At 36.2% G+C, this 18,664-nt stretch overlaps 4 protein-coding genes across 5 annotated transcripts in view; 2 read left to right on the top strand and 2 right to left on the bottom strand.

Annotated features, from left to right (window-relative positions):
* The window catches only part of LOC114362808 (tRNA dimethylallyltransferase), a 294,388-nt gene extending 282,374 nt beyond the window's left edge, over positions 1-12,014 (top strand). Inside the window, exons 5-7 of the mRNA XM_028318344.1 lie at positions 3,946-4,061; positions 10,013-10,223; positions 11,618-12,014. Of these exons, the coding sequence (XP_028174145.1) occupies positions 3,946-4,061; positions 10,013-10,223; positions 11,618-11,938 (648 nt within the window). The 3' untranslated portion in view covers positions 11,939-12,014. The remainder of the gene's footprint in view (positions 1-3,945; positions 4,062-10,012; positions 10,224-11,617) is intronic.
* Positions 12,009-13,193, bottom strand: mtTFB1 (mitochondrial transcription factor B1). Its single transcript, XM_028318345.1, has one exon. It carries the CDS (start codon positions 13,109-13,111, stop codon positions 12,053-12,055), a length of 1,059 nt encoding a protein of 352 aa, XP_028174146.1. The 5' UTR covers positions 13,112-13,193; the 3' UTR covers positions 12,009-12,052.
* Ccdc56 (Coiled-coil domain containing 56) lies at positions 12,087-13,452 on the bottom strand. Its single transcript, XM_028318346.1, has one exon. The coding sequence runs from the start codon at positions 13,372-13,374 to the stop codon at positions 13,111-13,113; it is 264 nt and encodes an 87-aa protein (XP_028174147.1). The 5' UTR covers positions 13,375-13,452; the 3' UTR covers positions 12,087-13,110.
* Positions 13,453-14,109: 657 nt separating this feature from the next.
* LOC114362825 (F-box only protein 32) overlaps positions 14,110-18,664 on the top strand; it is a 32,376-nt gene continuing 27,821 nt past the window's right edge. The window contains exons 1-2 of one of the 2 annotated variants that reach the window (XM_028318363.1): positions 14,116-14,394; positions 14,570-14,623. In XM_028318363.1, coding sequence (XP_028174164.1) covers positions 14,294-14,394; positions 14,570-14,623 — 155 coding nt within the window. In that variant the 5' untranslated portion in view covers positions 14,116-14,293. Of the gene's footprint in view, positions 14,395-14,569; positions 14,624-18,664 lie in introns of both variants that reach the window. The other variant, XM_028318364.1, reaches the window with a different exon arrangement.

The following is an 18,664-nucleotide window of genomic DNA, read 5'->3' as shown; positions in this document are numbered from 1 at the left end:
ATCATTATTATCATAAGCTTCTAGAATACGATTGGTGGACATAGACCTCAAAAACTACTCTGGGCTTTATTAGGGTTGCAGGAAGTTGCTGTATGGAATTGTAATCGATTTTTAAATATTTTCTTGTCTAAAAGCTGTTAACCTATAGCTTACAGCATTTTCCCAAAAACATTGATGCGATTTTGTTTCTTCGATTAAAATGTCTGACTAATGACTACATGTGCTCAGCATAAGAATCAAAACGGATGATACTTTAAATAGAACCCTATAGGTATACAAATTATTCAACACTTAGTTTTAATTATGCCTTAGGTGCCTATACACAGAACTCACATGCACGTAAATGATTCACGATTTTTGCTAATGACTAAACTATGCACATTTTTGTGTTCCAAGCTGATTCACTGTACTGTTCATTCATTTTGTGGCGTCTAAGTATGACAAGTAAATACATCACATCGATGTTTGAATTTAAACTAGCTGGGCAACTATGTACGCGTGAAAAATCATGCCAATCAATCGTCCAGTTCCATATAAGGCCTCTCATTTATATGGAGCAGCCTGAAGTAGACGATAAGTCAATAAGCCATACCTAAGTTTCTATTTACATATAGCCTAATAAAACCCATGTAGCTCAGTTTTCAAATGAAGGCATACGCTATCAAAACTGTAGGAGTAAACAGAAGTCCGCTAAGTGTTTTCGAGTGAGAAAATTAATGTGCTTGTAGGCGTTGTAACTAAGTAAAGAAACATTTACATCCTAGAGCTTATTTACATAAACAATAAACATTGTACTTTATTAAATTATTACTCACCTATTATGTCATTTGTCACAAACGTGTGTTAACCTCGCTGCGTTGACCTAAGTTTAGACCACGACTTCTACTAAACTCGTCTATATCATTGTCTTAAAATCAGTAGGGTAATTGCGCCGGTTTTCCGTCCAGCTCCTGTTTTCGTCCATTTGACCGACTTGCCACAAACAAATACGGAAAATTAGAATACAAACCTAACTTTCCGTGCAAGTTTGGACTTGTTACAATCTATAATATCTAAGTAACAGTTCTGCCTGCATGAAAATGTAATTTGACAAGTAATAACTCCAAAAAAATCTACGGAAGTTGCTGCTGCACACAGGTGAATGGAAAACGTCGTCTAGTTAGAAAAAAAACGTGCCGGTAGGGAACTTTCATGGTATGTTTAATTACTGTTTTAGCTACTTTACGTAATGTTTTTGGCACGTATGTCTAATTATTAGCATAATAAACACTATTCCAAGGGTTTATTAAAGTTTTTGTATAGAAATCTTAGATAATTAAGTGGACTAATACCAGCATAACAATTTTGCAAGATTTTGGTTTTCGTCCACGTGGACGCAAACCCTGACACCTAGTTAATATTTTTAATAATCATTTTACTTCAATGGACCTACAAAATACAATGTTTTTTCTTCCAATATGATCTTTATTGCTATTACATTAAACATTTTAGTTTACGTCCACTTTTTAAGAGTGATAAACCCATAAAAACCGTTAAAAAGATGTGGACGAAAACAAAAAACAGCTTTAAACGTTGTTATGTTTTCGTCCATGACGTCATGAGCAAGCACTGGGGTGGACGAAAACCAAAATTAGCTTTTCCTGTAGATTAGTTTTCGTCCATTTGTCCTTCGACCTATTGAAATATTTTCCTAAATTTAGGTAAGAAACTTATTTCAATCTTTTTGATATCATTTGAAAGCTAACAAAATTACCTTTCAAATGATATACCACAATCCATAGTTATTGTATTGTAGAATTGGTTTTAAGTTAATAATTCAACTGCACCCCTTTTTTCTACACAGTGGTCGAAAACTAGCGTACACTAGGACGAAAACTGATTTTTTTGGACGAAAACTAGTGAAATCGCCTCTTTTGCATAAAATATTTTTAATAAAAAAACCCGTGGTATTTACTTATTGTCATATAATATTAACGTAAAGTAGACTATATAAGGACTAAAATGACATATGATACATATGAGTAAGGGTATTTTAAGATATTCATTTCGCATCACAAAGTTGGCAACTCCGTTAATTGGACGAAAACTAGCGCACTTACCCTACAATAATTCTTAGACTGATAGCAAGCTGGATAGACACGTTCTACATGCTCCTGACACAAGCTGAACTGGTTAGCGGGAATATCAGAATTTGTGCCTAAACTACATAATATAAATTTCCTCTTAAAAAAGTTGGCACTTTGAATATGGTTAAAGCAATAAAAGTGCTCTTCAAACGCCAATTTTACAGAAAAAATATATTTTATTTTATTCACATGATGACTTGACTAAAATGCAGGTGTTCACATGTCAATAAAATTGTAACATTTCGAATCCCAAAATCTTCCGTGGGGTGCGAATTATCGTCCATTGGAACTGATTTGGCAAAAAAAGTTAAAAACCCACGACCATTCGACCACTCATTAACCTACATACCTAAAACTTGATAGCTAAATTCTAAATTCCATACGCACATCAACACATATCTGTTGTCTGTCTTGTTTCTGTTAAATAAATAAATCATTATAGAATGATCAATTAATACCATGCATAAAATAAATCAAGTCATATTAAGCCTAGGCGCAGACCACCGATTTTTAGTCGGCCGATAGTTGGGCTCGATTCTAATTTGTATGAAGAATCAGTCGGTGTAATGTGCGCACTTCCATACATGCCCATACTGATTAACTGCCCGACTAAACTATCGGCCGACGAACAATCGATGGTCTACGTCAGCGGTTCCCGAATGGTGGTCCGCGAAACCCTGGGGTTCCGTGGAAAGGCCGCAAGGGTTCCGTAAAAAATATTATCCCACGTTTCGTGACCGACGTTGTTCGCTCGCACCGACTTGTTTACGCACAAGGGAGGGGCAGGGCGTGCGGGCGGAGTAGTACGGGGGTTCCGCTAGGAAAAGTATAATCAATTACAGTTCCTTGGCAAAAAAAAATTGGGAAACCCTGGTCTACGTCTTTTTTTTTTTTTTTTCTTTTTCGTCGGGAAATGCTTTGCGCATACCCACTGGTCTATGGGGACGGCCAGTGGGTTATGTGGGACTCTCCCCACCTACCCACTAAAGGCGGGGCCTACCCACTAAAACCCGACGGTTTCCACCAGAGCCCAAAGAAACGGAGCCGCGAGTTATTGTCCTGGTTGGACATTCGTCCGCAGCTCAGCCTCAGGCTAGAGGCTCGCTTACGAGCAAGCCTCTCTGGCTTCGAGGGAACCCCCAGTCCCCTCCTCCAGTTGTTTTTTATAGAGGTTTTCTCCTCGCGGCCCTGGTATAACAGGACCCCCGGCCCGCCGTAGCGGGTTACGGTCTGCTCTATGCCGCTGCTCGGTCAGCTCTGCTGATCAGAGAAGTACCGAGAGCGGCCCTCCAAAGAATGGGCCCGGGCAAACGCCCCGCCAGCCCCCACCTGTGGGGGTTTTTAAAGATGTCCCCTGCATCGTGGCCCGGGCAAATGCCTCGACGGCCCCCGGCCCACTCAATTGTGGGTTACGGGTTGCCCGACAGGCCCGCCGAGTTGACGAGACCTGCCGCGCAGGTGAGAAGTTAGCCGCCCGCGTGAACAGACCACGCGGACGTTGCCCAGGGTGCACCACGAGGAGGTCGCTCACCATCGCACCCCACCCTGGTCTACGTCTAGGCTAAGTTTTTCCAACCCGTCTCTCCAGCGTGGGGAGTAGTCCTCCCTTTTGCCTTTGGTAAGTTAGAGAGGGTCCTCCTACAGTGGAGAACTGGAGACTAAAAGACCAGATAATTTGATGAAAATTAAGTGACCTGGATGCGAGCGGCGCAGGACCGGTCTTTGTGGAAATCCTTGTGGGAGGCCTTTGTCCAGCAGTGGACGTCTTTCGGCTGAAACGAACGAACGAAGTGACCTAATGATGATGATGATGTTTCAGAGCGTCCACGACGAGAGGCTGAACGCGCGAGTGGACGCCATGCTGCAGGAGGGCCTCATCCAGGAGCTGCTGGACTTCCACGACAGGCACAACAAGCAGAGGATCAAGGATGGAAGGTAAGGAACCACTTCTTCAAAAACGAATCCAGTAATATACAGATTACCTACATATACACACAATTGCGTTCGAATCGGTTGGATATTTAATCTGGTTTTGAGTGCAGTTTAGATTCAAACAAAATTAAATTAAATTAGCTGGTCTAAGTTGCCTAAAAATACATTAACTGTTATATCTTTAGAACTGTACCGAATTGAATTCTCGGATTTTACACTGTATTGAAACTCAGGCTAGATGGCCCATAGTGGACTAAAGTGATGCGGTGATGATGACATCTAGATAACAATTAACCGATACCTAATTTTGCGTAACCGTTATCACTGGGGAAGTAGCTATATCTGGATGCGAAAAACCTTACCTATACATGAAATCAATTACGGTTCAATTACTAACTACACAACGTAAAGATATTATTTCAAGCCTCGCCGTTGTCGAATAAAATATTATCGTTAAAGGGAAACAAACAATTTACTGACATTGAATCGATTAATAAGACAATCGTCGCCGACCAGACGGTGGTCTCTGGTGCCATTCGATACACAAGTTATCCGTGAAATTACACTGTTTGTTCTCGATTATCGATCCATCGACAATAGTTGAAACGATTGAATCACTAGCCTGGGAGTCCAGTCACGGTGCTAAGCATTTGGACTCGGGGATCGGGGATTCTTGCTCACGGACCAGGCTTTAGCTACCACCATCTTACCTAAGTCTGTCATAACAACAATGTTAACAGTATTGTTGTGTTTCACCAGATAGAAGTAAAATAGCCTCCTCCTTCTAGTTCCTCTGTGGTTGAGGATTGAAGGCGAAGCTCGCTTCCACCTTCTGCCTGATCATCACTTTCCATCAAGTGAGAAGCAACCCAAGAGTTTCCCCTTATTGTTGGTAAAAAACGAGAAATCATTTTTATTCCAAAAAAAACAATATACGAAGTCATCCATAATATCGTCTAAAGGGGTAACAAGACAAAAGTAACAAGGCCAAGAAGCTGATCAAAGCCACAGATAAAGGTATCAAAAAGTCGCTAATGGTAGAGTTGTCAAATTGATGGGAAGTTTCAGAAGTTGGCCATTAAACATCCATTTAATCCACGAATTAACAAAATGTGCCTTTGTTTGAGCTGGTGACGCTTTAGACAAGTATCTAATTCGATAAATACTGTACTTAAAATCTGCTTAGGAACCCATTATTACTGATGCCATTGAGATTTCAAATTACGCAAAGGGTATATTACTCAATAAATGGACGAGGCAAAGATGGAAACTATATTTAGCACGTTATTTTGAATCTATGCTGCCATTATTTTTGTAGTGATACCAGCTAGCTGCATCCTTACGCAACCCTCTTCCTCGCACAAAAAACAATAACAAAACCCTAAAAACTGAAAAAAGCGGACAAAAAATAAAAGAAAGCACAAGATGGCGGCCGGGCGTTGCCCGCTGTCATCTGGTGTCTGTCGCCGCGGCGTGTCGGGTTACGTGCGTGCGCGCGTATACACCTCCGCGATTGTCTTTGGTACTTAGTTAATTAATTTTGCTATTTAGTATAATTAAGAGAGACTAATTTTGTATAACGAATCGAAGGACTTTTTGTTATAAGCATTTAGAAACCCAAAGCTAAGGTTTTCCGGCTCCGCGATAAAAATAGCTACATGCCAAAACACACGGTATAAAAATTAAAATACCATGATCCTATTTTATCAATTTATTAATCATAGCACTTCATCAAAGCTGTATATTTTTGTTAATAAAAAGGCATTTAATAGATAGCTGAACTTGATAATACAAAATCATCTAAAAAAAACCTTTTTCTAAGAGAAATATATCGTCAGTCATCACAATTTCTTCAAGCCAGGGCCACTCTATATGAGTAATGACTAATGAATTAGTAATGATAGCTTTTGTCTTATTAAAATTATATTTCTTTAAATTACATAAATCCATTGATTTTGGCTTTGCCCATTTTCAATAATAATTACCACCTTTTTTCATGTAAATAATTTAATTAATTAATAAATTGTGAACTCCCATCCTAGCACCAAGACCGGTGGCGCCGCGCACTCAACCCGGTAGCGAGACCACAAATAAAATAAGACTATACTCTAGTGTCACTACGCATGTGATAGCGTTATCTTCTAGAAGAGACATAGAACATTAGAAGACTGATTTAATTTAAAACAGCTGTTTGAGCCAATATCATTATGGTTAAAAACTACTTAATTGAGACTGTCCCTGTGTAGGTATTACTTTTTTCTTATTTTGTGTGTGGTGTACAATTGTGTTTGCTTATTCAGGTAGGTACGTATAGAAAATACCTTGAAACCCTGAAATTAAAAAAGGCTCTCTTCAACTAGACTTTATAACGAAATTAATTACAAAAGCAATTAACTACGAATAGTTGAGAGGAATGTGCATCGCTCCTAAAATAACATTTGCTGTAATAAAATGCTTTTGCAATAGTCTTCTTTTTTTTCGCAGACTCATTCTGCTTATTTTTGTACAATGTTTTATAGACAATATTATTTTAGAAATAAATGAGCTTTTTTCGCCGAGGTATGATTATACTAAATTTTTAATGTATTTTCTAAATTTCAATATTATACAGGGTGTTTCTTGTAAGGTGTCAAGCCGAAGGCAGGTGATAGGTGAGGACTAGACCTATCGATTTCACCCCCATGTATGTTCTACGATTTTTCATAGTTTAGAAGTTATCGTTAATTTTGTAATTTTTCAAATTGTATGACCCACTAGGCTTTAAATTTTTTATCTTTTTTTTGGGTCGACTTTTCTCAGATTTCTTTTTTTTGACAGATTCCCTATTAATTGCAGATTTTTGAAAAAAATAATCAACTTCCTATCTTTGATGAAAGATACAAAATTTTTGCTAGAAACATAAAAAATATGCTATTAGCGGAACATTCTAAAATTTTCAACTTAAAAGTTTGAAAAAAAGAAGAACTTCCATAGGCAAGAGCTTCCTCGTAGTGGATAAAAAAAAATTCTGTTCAGTTATTGTCTCTAAATGTGTTCTACATAACGTAAACTTAAGGGATTGCAAACATTACTTAGTCCTAAGAAAGTCAAAAACATGTAACGGAATCTCCGACTTACCACTTTAGTGGAGCGATTACAGAAAATAATGGCCTATTAAGTACATGTTTTTTTGTGTTATTATGAAAGTTCAGAAAACTGCGCAGTTTTTAAAATTATTTTGGACCTATGGAAGTTTTTTTTGTGTATTTTATGTATTTTTTTAGTATTGCCTGTTATTTAGCATTATTACTGTTTTTATTTTATCAGGATATACCGCTTAGTTTAAAAGTTATTACGTTTTCTTTACAATAAGTAATTCGAAGAAAAAAAAATCTATAAAAAATTAAAAAAAAATCTCAAAAATTTTTTGACCTCTTTTTTGTCGATAAAAATAGGTCTAGTTTCATCTATTTTCATATGTACACTTTAACGTGACTCACACTGTATTTAGCCTGAATTACGAGTAGTTCATTGAACCTTATGAACCGAAGACGAAAGTTGTTCATGCTAGAGGTACTTTCAACATGAACTATGAACAACTTTCGTCTTCGAATCGTTTGCGTATTCGACAAAACTCGATACTCAACCTTCGAATTAAACGATAACGTGACAATTTTGATTATCAAAATAAGTTTCGTGCAACCATTTCTCATACTAACTTCACTTTACGACACGTTCACAGGGGCACTGTTTTAGGTTTCGAACTGTACCTCTAGTAGGAAATCTATATTATAGCCGCCCTAGGGGGCGCTGTTTAATTTTTCATACAAAATTTTTCGATGACACTTTGAATACGCAACGAAACGAACTCGAAAGTTTTTCCTACTAGAGGTACAGAATCTTTTGATGGCGATTCGAGTACGCAAACGATTCGAACTCGAAAGTTTTTCGTGCTAGCCGTACTGGTGCTAGATAGGCCTACCCCAGGAGACCCATCCATCCTAGTTCTCACTAGCGCGTCGCGTTCGCACAGTAGTTGCTTCATGGTAAAATTACTTGTATTATTTTCCACACCATGTCTCATCCAGTGCCTCTACGAGTAGTTGCAGGCTTTCGTCTCATTGGGGCGCGCTTTGTTCCCGCGCGCACTTCATTAAACCAACATTACGCTCCGTGGAGCCACTTGCCTACTTTTAGGGATCCCTAGTCCCACACACAAATATTTAATTTTATTGCCATTACATGTAAGATTAAACAAAAATTAGGATTGACTATTCTGGAAAAAAATGTTCTAAATGAGTTCAAATCAAATAAAATTTTATTCAATTTTAAACAATATTTTGGTACCTTGTGATCTTTGGTATTAAAAGACGGCATGTAGAGATAAGCATTGAAAACACTATGATTGTGACTTTTGGAGTGTGTGAACATGATGCGCAATTAGAAATCAACTAAGTAGGTGCAATCGCTATCTTTTCTGATGTAGCTGTACTACCTGTGGTACTACTTACAATATACATAGTAGTACTACTGTTACCTACCTTTGTCAGTCTTTTGTATACTCGTATTCAGGATCAGGGAATAATCTTACGTGAATTAATTAAGTATTATAATGCTACAGTCAAAACCACTTTTAACTGATTGTGAGTTTTGACTGTAACAGTTATAGGTATTAACATTACATTGTCTCAATGTAATAAAAATGTACGAGACAATGTAATAAAAATGTACAGAACTCCGAATACCTGTTGGCACAGTCTTATATTTTTTATATAGTTACTTAGTAGGTAGTTAGTGCCGCAGTGATGACAGGTTTGCAGCGTCCCTCGAACCGTCCAATTTGGTAATGACATAATTTGTTACAATATTATTTTCTTCTACACCACTTCCATGTACTTGTGTAATAAGCTCTATAAGGAAGTTAGTGGTTTCTTAAAATTGTTATACAATATGTAAGTCAACATTCAAATTATAAACTCATTATTTTATAAATAATGAGTTTATAATTTGAATGTTGACATCACTAGTATCAACTGGACAGCCTTTTTTTATGTAGTCTTTAATGTGATGATGAAAACGATACCTATCTTTCTCTTATTATGTATAAATCATGTGGTCGTAAATTGATAAACAATCTTTAACGTTTTGCGAAAAAATAACAAGAAAATAAATAACGCGAGAATATCCAACGTCAGAAGACCAAATCCACTTCCGAGATCCTCTATAAACATTTACGTGTTTTATTCTCAGAAAAATTCCAGAAACGTAGAGCAAGTCAATATTAATTATTTTATTATTTTCCTCAAAATTGGCCCTAAACAGCCGGTGAAATGAGGAAAATCCTTGTACAATCGGTTGGCAGTTTCATCTGTGTAACGCCCAGTGGCCATTGATGGAAGCGCGGAACTAAATAATTCAATAGTAGAAAGTAGAAGCCTCGCATGCCTGATATTGACAAAATAGAAGTGCTAAGAATATTAACAGTCGTTTATATCACAAAAAGTTTTAAACCTTTTCAAAGTATTGCATAATAACTATTAGTTTCATGAAAAATCCTAAATGTAAACCAGGAAAAAATAACATAATTATAACGAAATAATTAATTGTAGATGGAAACCAAGCAAATGGCTAACCTATGTAGCAAAAAAGTTTAACATTTTTCTATGTGCGTGTAAGGACGTCTTTACTCATAAAATATGGTGCAAGTGTCTAAACCTAACTTTTTGTAATAAGGTAGTCAATGTCATAATTTATTTATTTATCTAAGGATAGTACACAGCACAATATCAATCTGTGATAACAATGTTTTTAGTAGTTTATTAGTTCGTAACATCCAAATTGACCAAAAAGCTGACGACAACACAACCTTATTCAATTGTTGCGCAAATTTTGGCTACTTTGGGTGTCACGAGCTATTTGACGCTCACTGTACTTACATATTTTTTTATTAATCATATTATTTTTAATTTTTCCAGCCCACCAGACTACACGAAGGGCGTCTTCCAAACGCTCGGCTTCAAAGAGTTCCACAACTACCTGATGCTGACAGAAGAAGAACGGAACAGCGAAGAAGGAAATAAACTTCTAGCAGAGAGCATTGAAAATATGAAAATTGGAACCCGGCGGTATGCTCGGAGGCAGAATAAAATGGTCCGTGGGAGGTTCTTAGAGCATCCCACTAGAGAGGTGAGGGGAGGGGGTTTCTCTGAATTACTCTAACTTCATAAATGTTAATTAATTATAGAATACTGCGCAATTAATTTTAATCTTATACATGTATAAAGGTATTAATGGATCGATAAAAAAATTATATCACGAAAACAAACAATCCACGTGAAATATTGCACAATAATGTCTTTCTTGCACAATATTATACACCTACAAAGTAATTTATTTCGGAGTGAGATACCTACTTACCTAGTGTAAAATGTAGATTTTTTCGGTCCGGGGTCATATCCCAAATTTTATTACCTTTTTATTTGGTAACATAGTCGCCAAATGCATAAAAGCTAACTATAAAAACCTGCGTAAAAAGTTCAACTATTGCCATAATTTAATCTATAGCATAGTCGACAAATAAAATAAGCGATATCTATTACTGAGATTGCGTGCTATTACTTTATGGCGCATATAAATTCAAGACTCGTTCCCCTTTTTTCACTAATAAAAATGTACGCTTAACGGCAACTCCATCTTTATTGCAACCTATTAATTCTCATCATGTTCTAGTATTGATTTTAGATTTACTTAATTTCGCATTCTTGAATAACTATTACATTTTTGTCCACATTTAAGAGCGTTTACGCCGTTTGGCGCAAAAACAGTACTTTTTCAACTCGTTACAATCATTAACCAGTAATACTACAAATATGTTATAGGCATAAATAGTTAGGCAATTTCGTCGTCTAAATAGTTAATTGAGAAAATATTGCGATTAGTTTAGTATTTAAGAATTCTATCAAGATAAGTCCACACAGGTTTTGTAAATTTCCATTTTAGCGTCAGTTTACAAGCTGAAATTTTTATAAAAATACTGTGAAAACTATTTAACAAACATTTATATCCTATAGCATAGATCCTTGGGCAAATAGTTATCTGAGAAAATTTTGAGATTTAAGCTTTTTACAATAAGAAATCACAAATTAAAAAAACGTAAAATACCCAAAAATCAAAGTGATTTTTACACCATTATTCTTCTTTAATTCAACATAAAAATAGCTTAATATAATAAAATAACATCTTCTTTAAAATATTTACTTTGAAAAGATATATTAATTCATTGTTATTGTTTTGCTATAAACATTTGGAAACTATTAAAAAACGCCGCGCGCGAATCATTTCCAATGATGCCCCTTGAAACGCCGCGCTTCGCGTAAACGCTCTTAAACAAAAAAAATACACATACAGATCCATAATAGCGCCATCTAGCATCGAGTAGGAAAACTAGAGTTATCACTTTGAATAGTAGCGACATCTAGCGTTTGGTAGTGGTACTATATTTCGATTCAACAGCTGAAAAGCATCGAATAATGCTTTATTATGTCAACAGATGGCGTAACTACTTATTGTTTTTCTCGCAGGTTCCACCGATTTATGAATTGAACACAACAAACTTGTCCCAGTGGGATACAGAAGTTAGATATAAAGCTATACAGATAATTCAGAGCTACATTAACGATTCACCATGCAATTATGAACCACTAAAATCAGAAATAAATGAAGAAAAAAAGAAAATTGATGGCAATTCACGCAACTATTGCTCGGTCTGCGAGAGAATAATTTTGGGAGATAAAACTTATGAAATACATTTGCAATCATACAGGCACATGAAAGTATTGAAAAAGAAGAGAAGATTAGAACAAGCAAATCAAACATTTGTTGAGAAAATGTCTAATACCTAAATTGCTGTAAATTATAATAATAAAATTGTTGTTGTTAGACTATCAGACAGTTCATTTGAATAAAAGAGTGTTTTAAACTAAACAATTAATTTATTTAACATATCCTCTACAAAATTATTTACATTCTAAAATCTTGTCAGTTAATTCCTCTTCCATTGCCTCCTGTTGCACTATTTCCTTATTTTTGTTTTTAGGTGCTCGGTAATCATAGCTTTCTAATTCAGGATGTTTTTTAATAATTTCATTGTAGGCCTCACAAAGCCTACCAAATTCCATGTTAGCAATTTGATAAGGCCTTGTAACAGGATCAATGTCAGCCATTTGGTACATTTTCAAAGCCATTTCTTCACGCACTTCCTCCGGAAACAAGGTCTGGGCTCCTCTAATTGAATATTTTCTCCTCATTGAGAATATTTGACGCACCACTTTCTCTACCATCTTGAAAGGCAACTTTATCAACGGTTGCTTGAGAGGGGTAAGAGTTACTACACCCACATCAACATCCGGTTTTGGTAGGAATGCTGAACCATTTATGTCAAATTTGTAGTTTACATTACACCAGGTCTGGCACATAACTGACAAACGACATCTTTGGCTATCTAAAATGCGTGCAGCCATTCTCTGGGCAACCTCCTTTTGGAAGGTCAAAGTCATCCTAGCACGGCCAAAAGCCCAAGGTCCTTCTTGTTTGGAAATCATTTCTAGCCAACGAATGATTAGTATTGTTGACACACTAAAAGGCAGGTTACCAATAAGATTAATAGGTGGTGGGGGATCCAACCAATCTGTCTTCACATCTGCAGGCAAAAAACTAGCTATATCTGTTTTCAAGATGTCACCATTGATGATATCCACATCCACCTTGTCTCTGCATGCGTCTGCTAGGAGTTCTAGTGATGGCGTAAATCGACGATCCTTTTCAATGAGAATTACTTTGCGCGGAGCCTGCTGTATTATGGATCTTGTTATACCTCCGGGGCCTGGTCCAACTTCACACACTACATGGTTCTCTATATTTCCAGCGGCGCGCACTATTTTATCGATCAACCGGGGCTCCAACAGAAAGTTTTGAGACAGTTCCTTGAGTGCGCGCAACTTATACAACCTGATGACATCTTTGATACTCGGAAGAGGAGGCAATCTAATCTGCGCAGCTTTCCTTACCGCAGCCATTATTGTTGAACCTTCGCAGGTTCGTTAAAATCGTCGAGGAATGTCTCTTGCTTCACTGCGAAGATAGAATACAGGTAAATACTGAACACTCCAGCTCCGATTGCAAAACCAGTGAACCTATTGCGTCTGTTTATTTGTTGCAACTTCGCTACGCGTTCCAGGTTCTTCTGTTCTATTAGTTTCATATAATCGAGCTCGGCTTTTTTGAGCACGGGATCTTGATTGCCTGTGCTGATCTTCGGCTTGAAACTTGAGTCTCCCATTACGATTTAACAATAGAGACTGGATAACCTCAAAACTTGTGAATGAACTGACAAATGTCAAATGCAGAATGAATGAATGATGAAGAGCCAAAGACAACCAAAGACACAGATAAGGATTATAGAAAGATGAACGAATGAAACTGCAGTGTACGATGATCTGTGGTACGATGACATAGCATTTAACCCATTTCCGTCCCATTCTAATAAATATTTTTTCTTTTATTTTTCATTAAATTTTATCATATTAATGTAAAAAATATTGAATAACTGTCATTGAATAAATTGTTTTCTCATAATGCTAAGAGAATGGAAAATGTGGTGTACAGTGCAGTGGTGTTTTAAAACCATTTCACTTGCTGGTCACACCAGTCTCTACGAAATGTATTGATACTTGAAAAATCATTAATAAAAAATATGTAATAAAAAACATCTTTATCGCCTCTTCTGGCTTAATATAAAGAAAAACAATTACGCTACTTAATTTACGAACACTAATGAATTATGAAGATGAGAAGAGAATTGAAACCAATTTATAATATTCATCAAAATTTTACCAACAAAAGAGTTGATAGTGCTGCATTCTGCATCTCAATAAAATGCATAATGAAGAAACAGATTTAAATAAACTAAACAAAGTATGTTGTAATTTTAACAACCAGCTGTCATAACCAAATGAAAACACAACAAAAACAGCTGTTCATGACGTTTGCCCGTCGATCAACAAACAAAGAGCAGTGCGCGCATCGTTCTCTTTCTAAACAAGTCCTCCCGCTTTCGCACATTTATTTGCATCGGAGTCCGAGTGGCGTCGTCGCGTCAAAATCGTCAAACCCCGTTTCGCGTCGTAGGCGTTCGCTAGTGCGTGCACTGTGCGGTGCGTCCACCGCTTGTTGTGATCTTTGTTATTTGTGTTGTAAAAATGCCATTTATCTCAAAGGACTGGCGATCCCCAGGCGAAGAGTGGGTGAAAACTCAGGAGGGCTGGGAAAAAAAGAAGGTGTTAGAGTGCACCGCACAGAGGTGAGCAGCGATGAGCGTGTTGCAAAACAAACTGTTTCTTTGTTCACATTTGGTTCAACGCAACCAAATAGCTCATTAGCGTTTAATAACTAACCAATGCAACGTTTTAGATTCACGCTTCCATGTAACAGTTTGTGATTGTTGTAAAAGCTTGGTTTTGTATTTTGTATTGCAGATATCCCGCAATAACTAACTATAATAACACAGACGATAATCAGCAAAAGTCTTGGTGAGTTGTACAATCTGTATTCTGTTTTTATTTGATTGTGTTTGTTTTCTGGGGATCAGCTGTTTCTGTTGTGGACGCGGATATTGATTTTGTTGCGCGCGTGTGAGTGAGTCCTTCGCCTCATTTTGAGACTTCTATGTTTCTAGTTAGATTGTAAATCTACAGCTGTTATACCAGCTTGGATCAAGATTGCGTAGTTATTTGATTTGTATCCCACTTATCCATGCCATAATATAAAATTGTAAAAAGTACCTACCCAATAACTTAACCCTTTTGCTACCTAACGTCTCGTTTATGAATTATAATTGGAATCTAATTAGAAGGGACCTGCCACTTATTTTACTTACGATGTGCATTTTCTTCTGGCTGATATGCTGATGTTTAATTTATACATAACTAAATAGACATTATAAAATGTATAAAAAAAAGTACCCAATAACTTAACCCTTTGCTACCTTACGTCTTGTTTTGAATCTAACAGAAGGGACCTACCACTTATTTTACTTAAGATAAGGTATTCCTTTTCTTCTGGTTGAACTAATTATGCAGGTTAAAAATAGTAGCTGGTGTTTAGTAAATGTTTTTTTTATGGATTTTATTCTACATAATTATGTGAGTTTTATTCTAATGAAAAAATAACATAGAGCAATGATATATCTATATATTTAACCATTTCACTGCCATTTGTAATTTCGTCGTTTTAGTAGGAGCTATGCCAAATGCTACGAACTTTAGCGGAAGTTATAAAATGACAAAGTAAGCTTGCTGTAAAAAATATTTTACATTGGTGCTTCAACTTCATGCATATTAATGCCACCGATTATTTTTTCAGTGAAGTCAAAGGGGATATTCTTTAACGGCTTGTCTGACCTTTGATCTCTATATTTTGAGCTGTTTCCAATACCTATTCGCAAACGAGACCAAGCTACAAACAAGCGTTGTCCTTTCGCCCTCTGACTAAAATATTCCTAAAATATCTTAAAGGATGGTTCATGTACACCGTTCTATGTGCATATAAGTATTAAATAAATAAATAAATAAATGGTTTCGTTCGCGACTAATACGACATTATGGATTATTATAACCAACATTTTCTCAAGGCTATTTTTAATCTATACTTATAATAAGTCTGTAGAGAGGTCAATTCTGTACATGAAATATATTTTCAAAATAACTATCAGGGGGTGATTAGTGATCGATACTGATGCCAAAAATGCAATCAGTAAAATTTTTGTCTGTCTGTCTGTCTGTATGTTCCTTATAGAAACAAAAACTACTCTACGGATTTTAACGAAACTTGGTACAATTATTCTTCATACTCCTGGGCAGGCTATAGTATACTTAGGAATTCCCACGGGAACGGGAATTAGCGGGAAAATCATTTTGTATGAAAAATCTACACCGCTTAAGTTAGACGCTTGAAATTTGGCATGTAGGTACCTTAGTAAACTTAAAACTTAGTTACGACAGGATATTGCGAAATTCCCACTGGAACGGGAGTTAGCGGGAAAAAAAATTGTATGAAAAAATCTAAAGTACCGCGTAAATCGAAGAAGGGTCTAAAACGGAATCCACGCGTACGAACTACGAAGTCGCGGGCGGCCGCTAGTTTCAAATAAATTTGTTAAAACCATGCATCAGAACAGCCTCTGTTTTTAACCCTAAGAATCAATAAAGCAATTACTGACCTAAGTAATTACTAGGTATTTCGTTTATTTGAAGATACAACTGCTGCAACGAGAATGCCAGTAAGCACTGAAGGTCACCCGACTGTAGAAGTTCATTCCGATGAAAGTTCCATGGCCTCCGCTTGAATAGCCTTTGTATTCTTGCACTGATATCTGGCTGGTAACTTTTTTATTCAGCTCGTATTTTATACCTAGTTGTGCCGAGTAAATAAAGCCGATCTTCATTTAAGTTTACTGCTGTTTGTAGTTCTTTGTACTGAATAAAATAACTAAACTTCTGTACCTCTAGTAGGAAAAACTTTCGAGTTCGTTTCGTTGCGTATTCAAAGTGTCATCGAAAAATTTTGTATGAAAAATTAAACAGCGCCCCCTATATTATAGCCGCCCTAGGGGGCGCAGTTTAATTTTTCATACAAAATTTTTCGATGACACTTTGAATACGCAACGAAACGAACTCGAAAGTTTTTCCTACTAGAGGTACTGAGCTGTATACGTTTGAAAGTGATCCATCTGGCAAAATATAATATTTAAAAAAATATTATATGCTTTTATTAATACTTAAACAGATAATAACGTTGTTATTACACGTGTATTGAGACACAAACGCCTTTGAAGTTCCTATTATTGAATAATAAATGGTTGAGAATCGTTGCTGCATATTCTTGCCAAGATCGAAAATATTGCCAACTAGGTATTCAAACTTTACCAGAAGTCTAAACACTGACTGTAAACATCAAAACTATGAATCAAAGCACCCAAAGCATCTGCGAAAACCGAACTGCGAATGATAAAAGCAATTACAAAATTCTAATATCTTCACCTTTACACTGATGAAGACTGGTGATAAGCAAGTTTCGTAAACTGAACTAAAATGGACTGTAAAGGGACTGTAGTATATGGAGTAGATTAATCATACATACAACTGAATCTATCGACAAAATATTCTCTAACACGATATTGGCAAAACTGCAGCCCGGTCTACAGCAAATAGAAATTTGTTTTCCTCAAACTAGGTCAGGCTGAAACGTAGTCTTAGCCAGGTCAAATCACTCATCTGTACGAGTATTTCCTAGATTCTTCAAAGAACACTAATTTATTGCAGAGGATACTTTAAGCCACCTAGTGACCTATAAAATGTTACACTGTTATGTAAGTAGTTTTCTGAAACTTTGTTGGCTTCGCTTTTCTTACTGTATTTTATTACACAGAGGAGTTGGAAAGATAACATAAATTTCCCATTTTGGTAATGGATTGATAACTGTACCCTTTATGTACGGAAAATCTTCCGAAGATACTGTAATGGTTTATAATATTGAAAATCACTTGAATTTGTAAAAGGGAGTTAACTGTTTCGTCAACTTAATTATTGACTAACAATAACTGATTGTTCATATCAAAGCAACCAAAAATCTAACTGAACAGTGAAAACTAATGAGTCAGTATTCTTAGAACCATTTTTACTAGTAACAAACCCAGCTCGCAATACCCAAACTCAATACTGAGGATTTTCTTTCTACGGATCTCTAAACATTCAAAAGCCAATCTGACTCAAGATCCGTTGAAACACGTCGCTACAGGAAAAAGGATACGGCTATTTTTATATCTCCTGTAATACTCAGCAGCTTTGGTTATTTTTATAATCCTCTTGTCGACTTTAATATTTTTAATTAGTGCTTCCGTGTGATGTGTATGTTCAAAATAATCTTAAAGTGCAGCTAAAAAATGATTGCTTGGAATCATGGTTGTTGGTTGGAATCATCTGAAGCAATACCATTTTCGCCAATGTTTTATTTTTTATCATGATTCTTTTGCTTTTCCGAATGCCTAAATTGGTCATCAGGTTTTGTCATTTGTAAAGAAGCTTCCCTAGCTTTGTCTTCGTATTTGCCATAATTCCATTAGAAGTGGCTTTAACTGGCTTTCTTTCTTTAATTCAAATAAGTGCTGTCGATATGCTTTCCTCATTTCTTCAGCGATTTGTTCAACTCCATTAACATACTGGGCTACATTCTGTTAAACGGTTTGCTAGAAAGTGATAATGCTTCTCTATGTCATTGGGACTATTATGTGCACACTTAAAACTCAAATTATGTCATTATGCTGCTACTTTGAGATATCCTGGATTTGTTGCAGCACTCTGATGCAATCCAGTTTTATTTCGCATTAGCAATTAGCATAATGTCCAAGTCCTAAAATGGTAAATCAAGTAGTTCTCCGGATAGATTGCTCCAAGTCCTTACAAGTTTACAACCCAACAAAACAATTAAAAATCATTATTCAAATAAAATTATGTAAAAATTTAACACAAAGGCTTTCTAAATGTTTATCAGGCAATGAGCCAAATTAAGAATAA

Source organism: Ostrinia furnacalis, unplaced genomic scaffold (genome assembly GCF_004193835.3).
Source record: "Ostrinia furnacalis isolate ACB-3 unplaced genomic scaffold, ASM419383v2 OfSCF6787, whole genome shotgun sequence".
Classification (NCBI taxonomy): Eukaryota; Metazoa; Arthropoda; class Insecta; order Lepidoptera; family Crambidae; genus Ostrinia; species Ostrinia furnacalis.
The sequence above is the reverse complement of the archived record's forward strand: the minus strand, read 5'-3'. Positions and strand labels throughout refer to the sequence as shown.

Bases quoted from the DNA above. Each gene is read 5' to 3' on its own strand.
- mtTFB1 (XM_028318345.1), bottom strand. From the start codon at position 13,111: ATGGCTGCGGTAAGGAAAGCTGCGCAGATTAGATTGCCTCCTCTTCCG.
- Ccdc56 (XM_028318346.1), bottom strand. From the start codon at position 13,374: ATGGGAGACTCAAGTTTCAAGCCGAAGATCAGCACAGGCAATCAAGAT.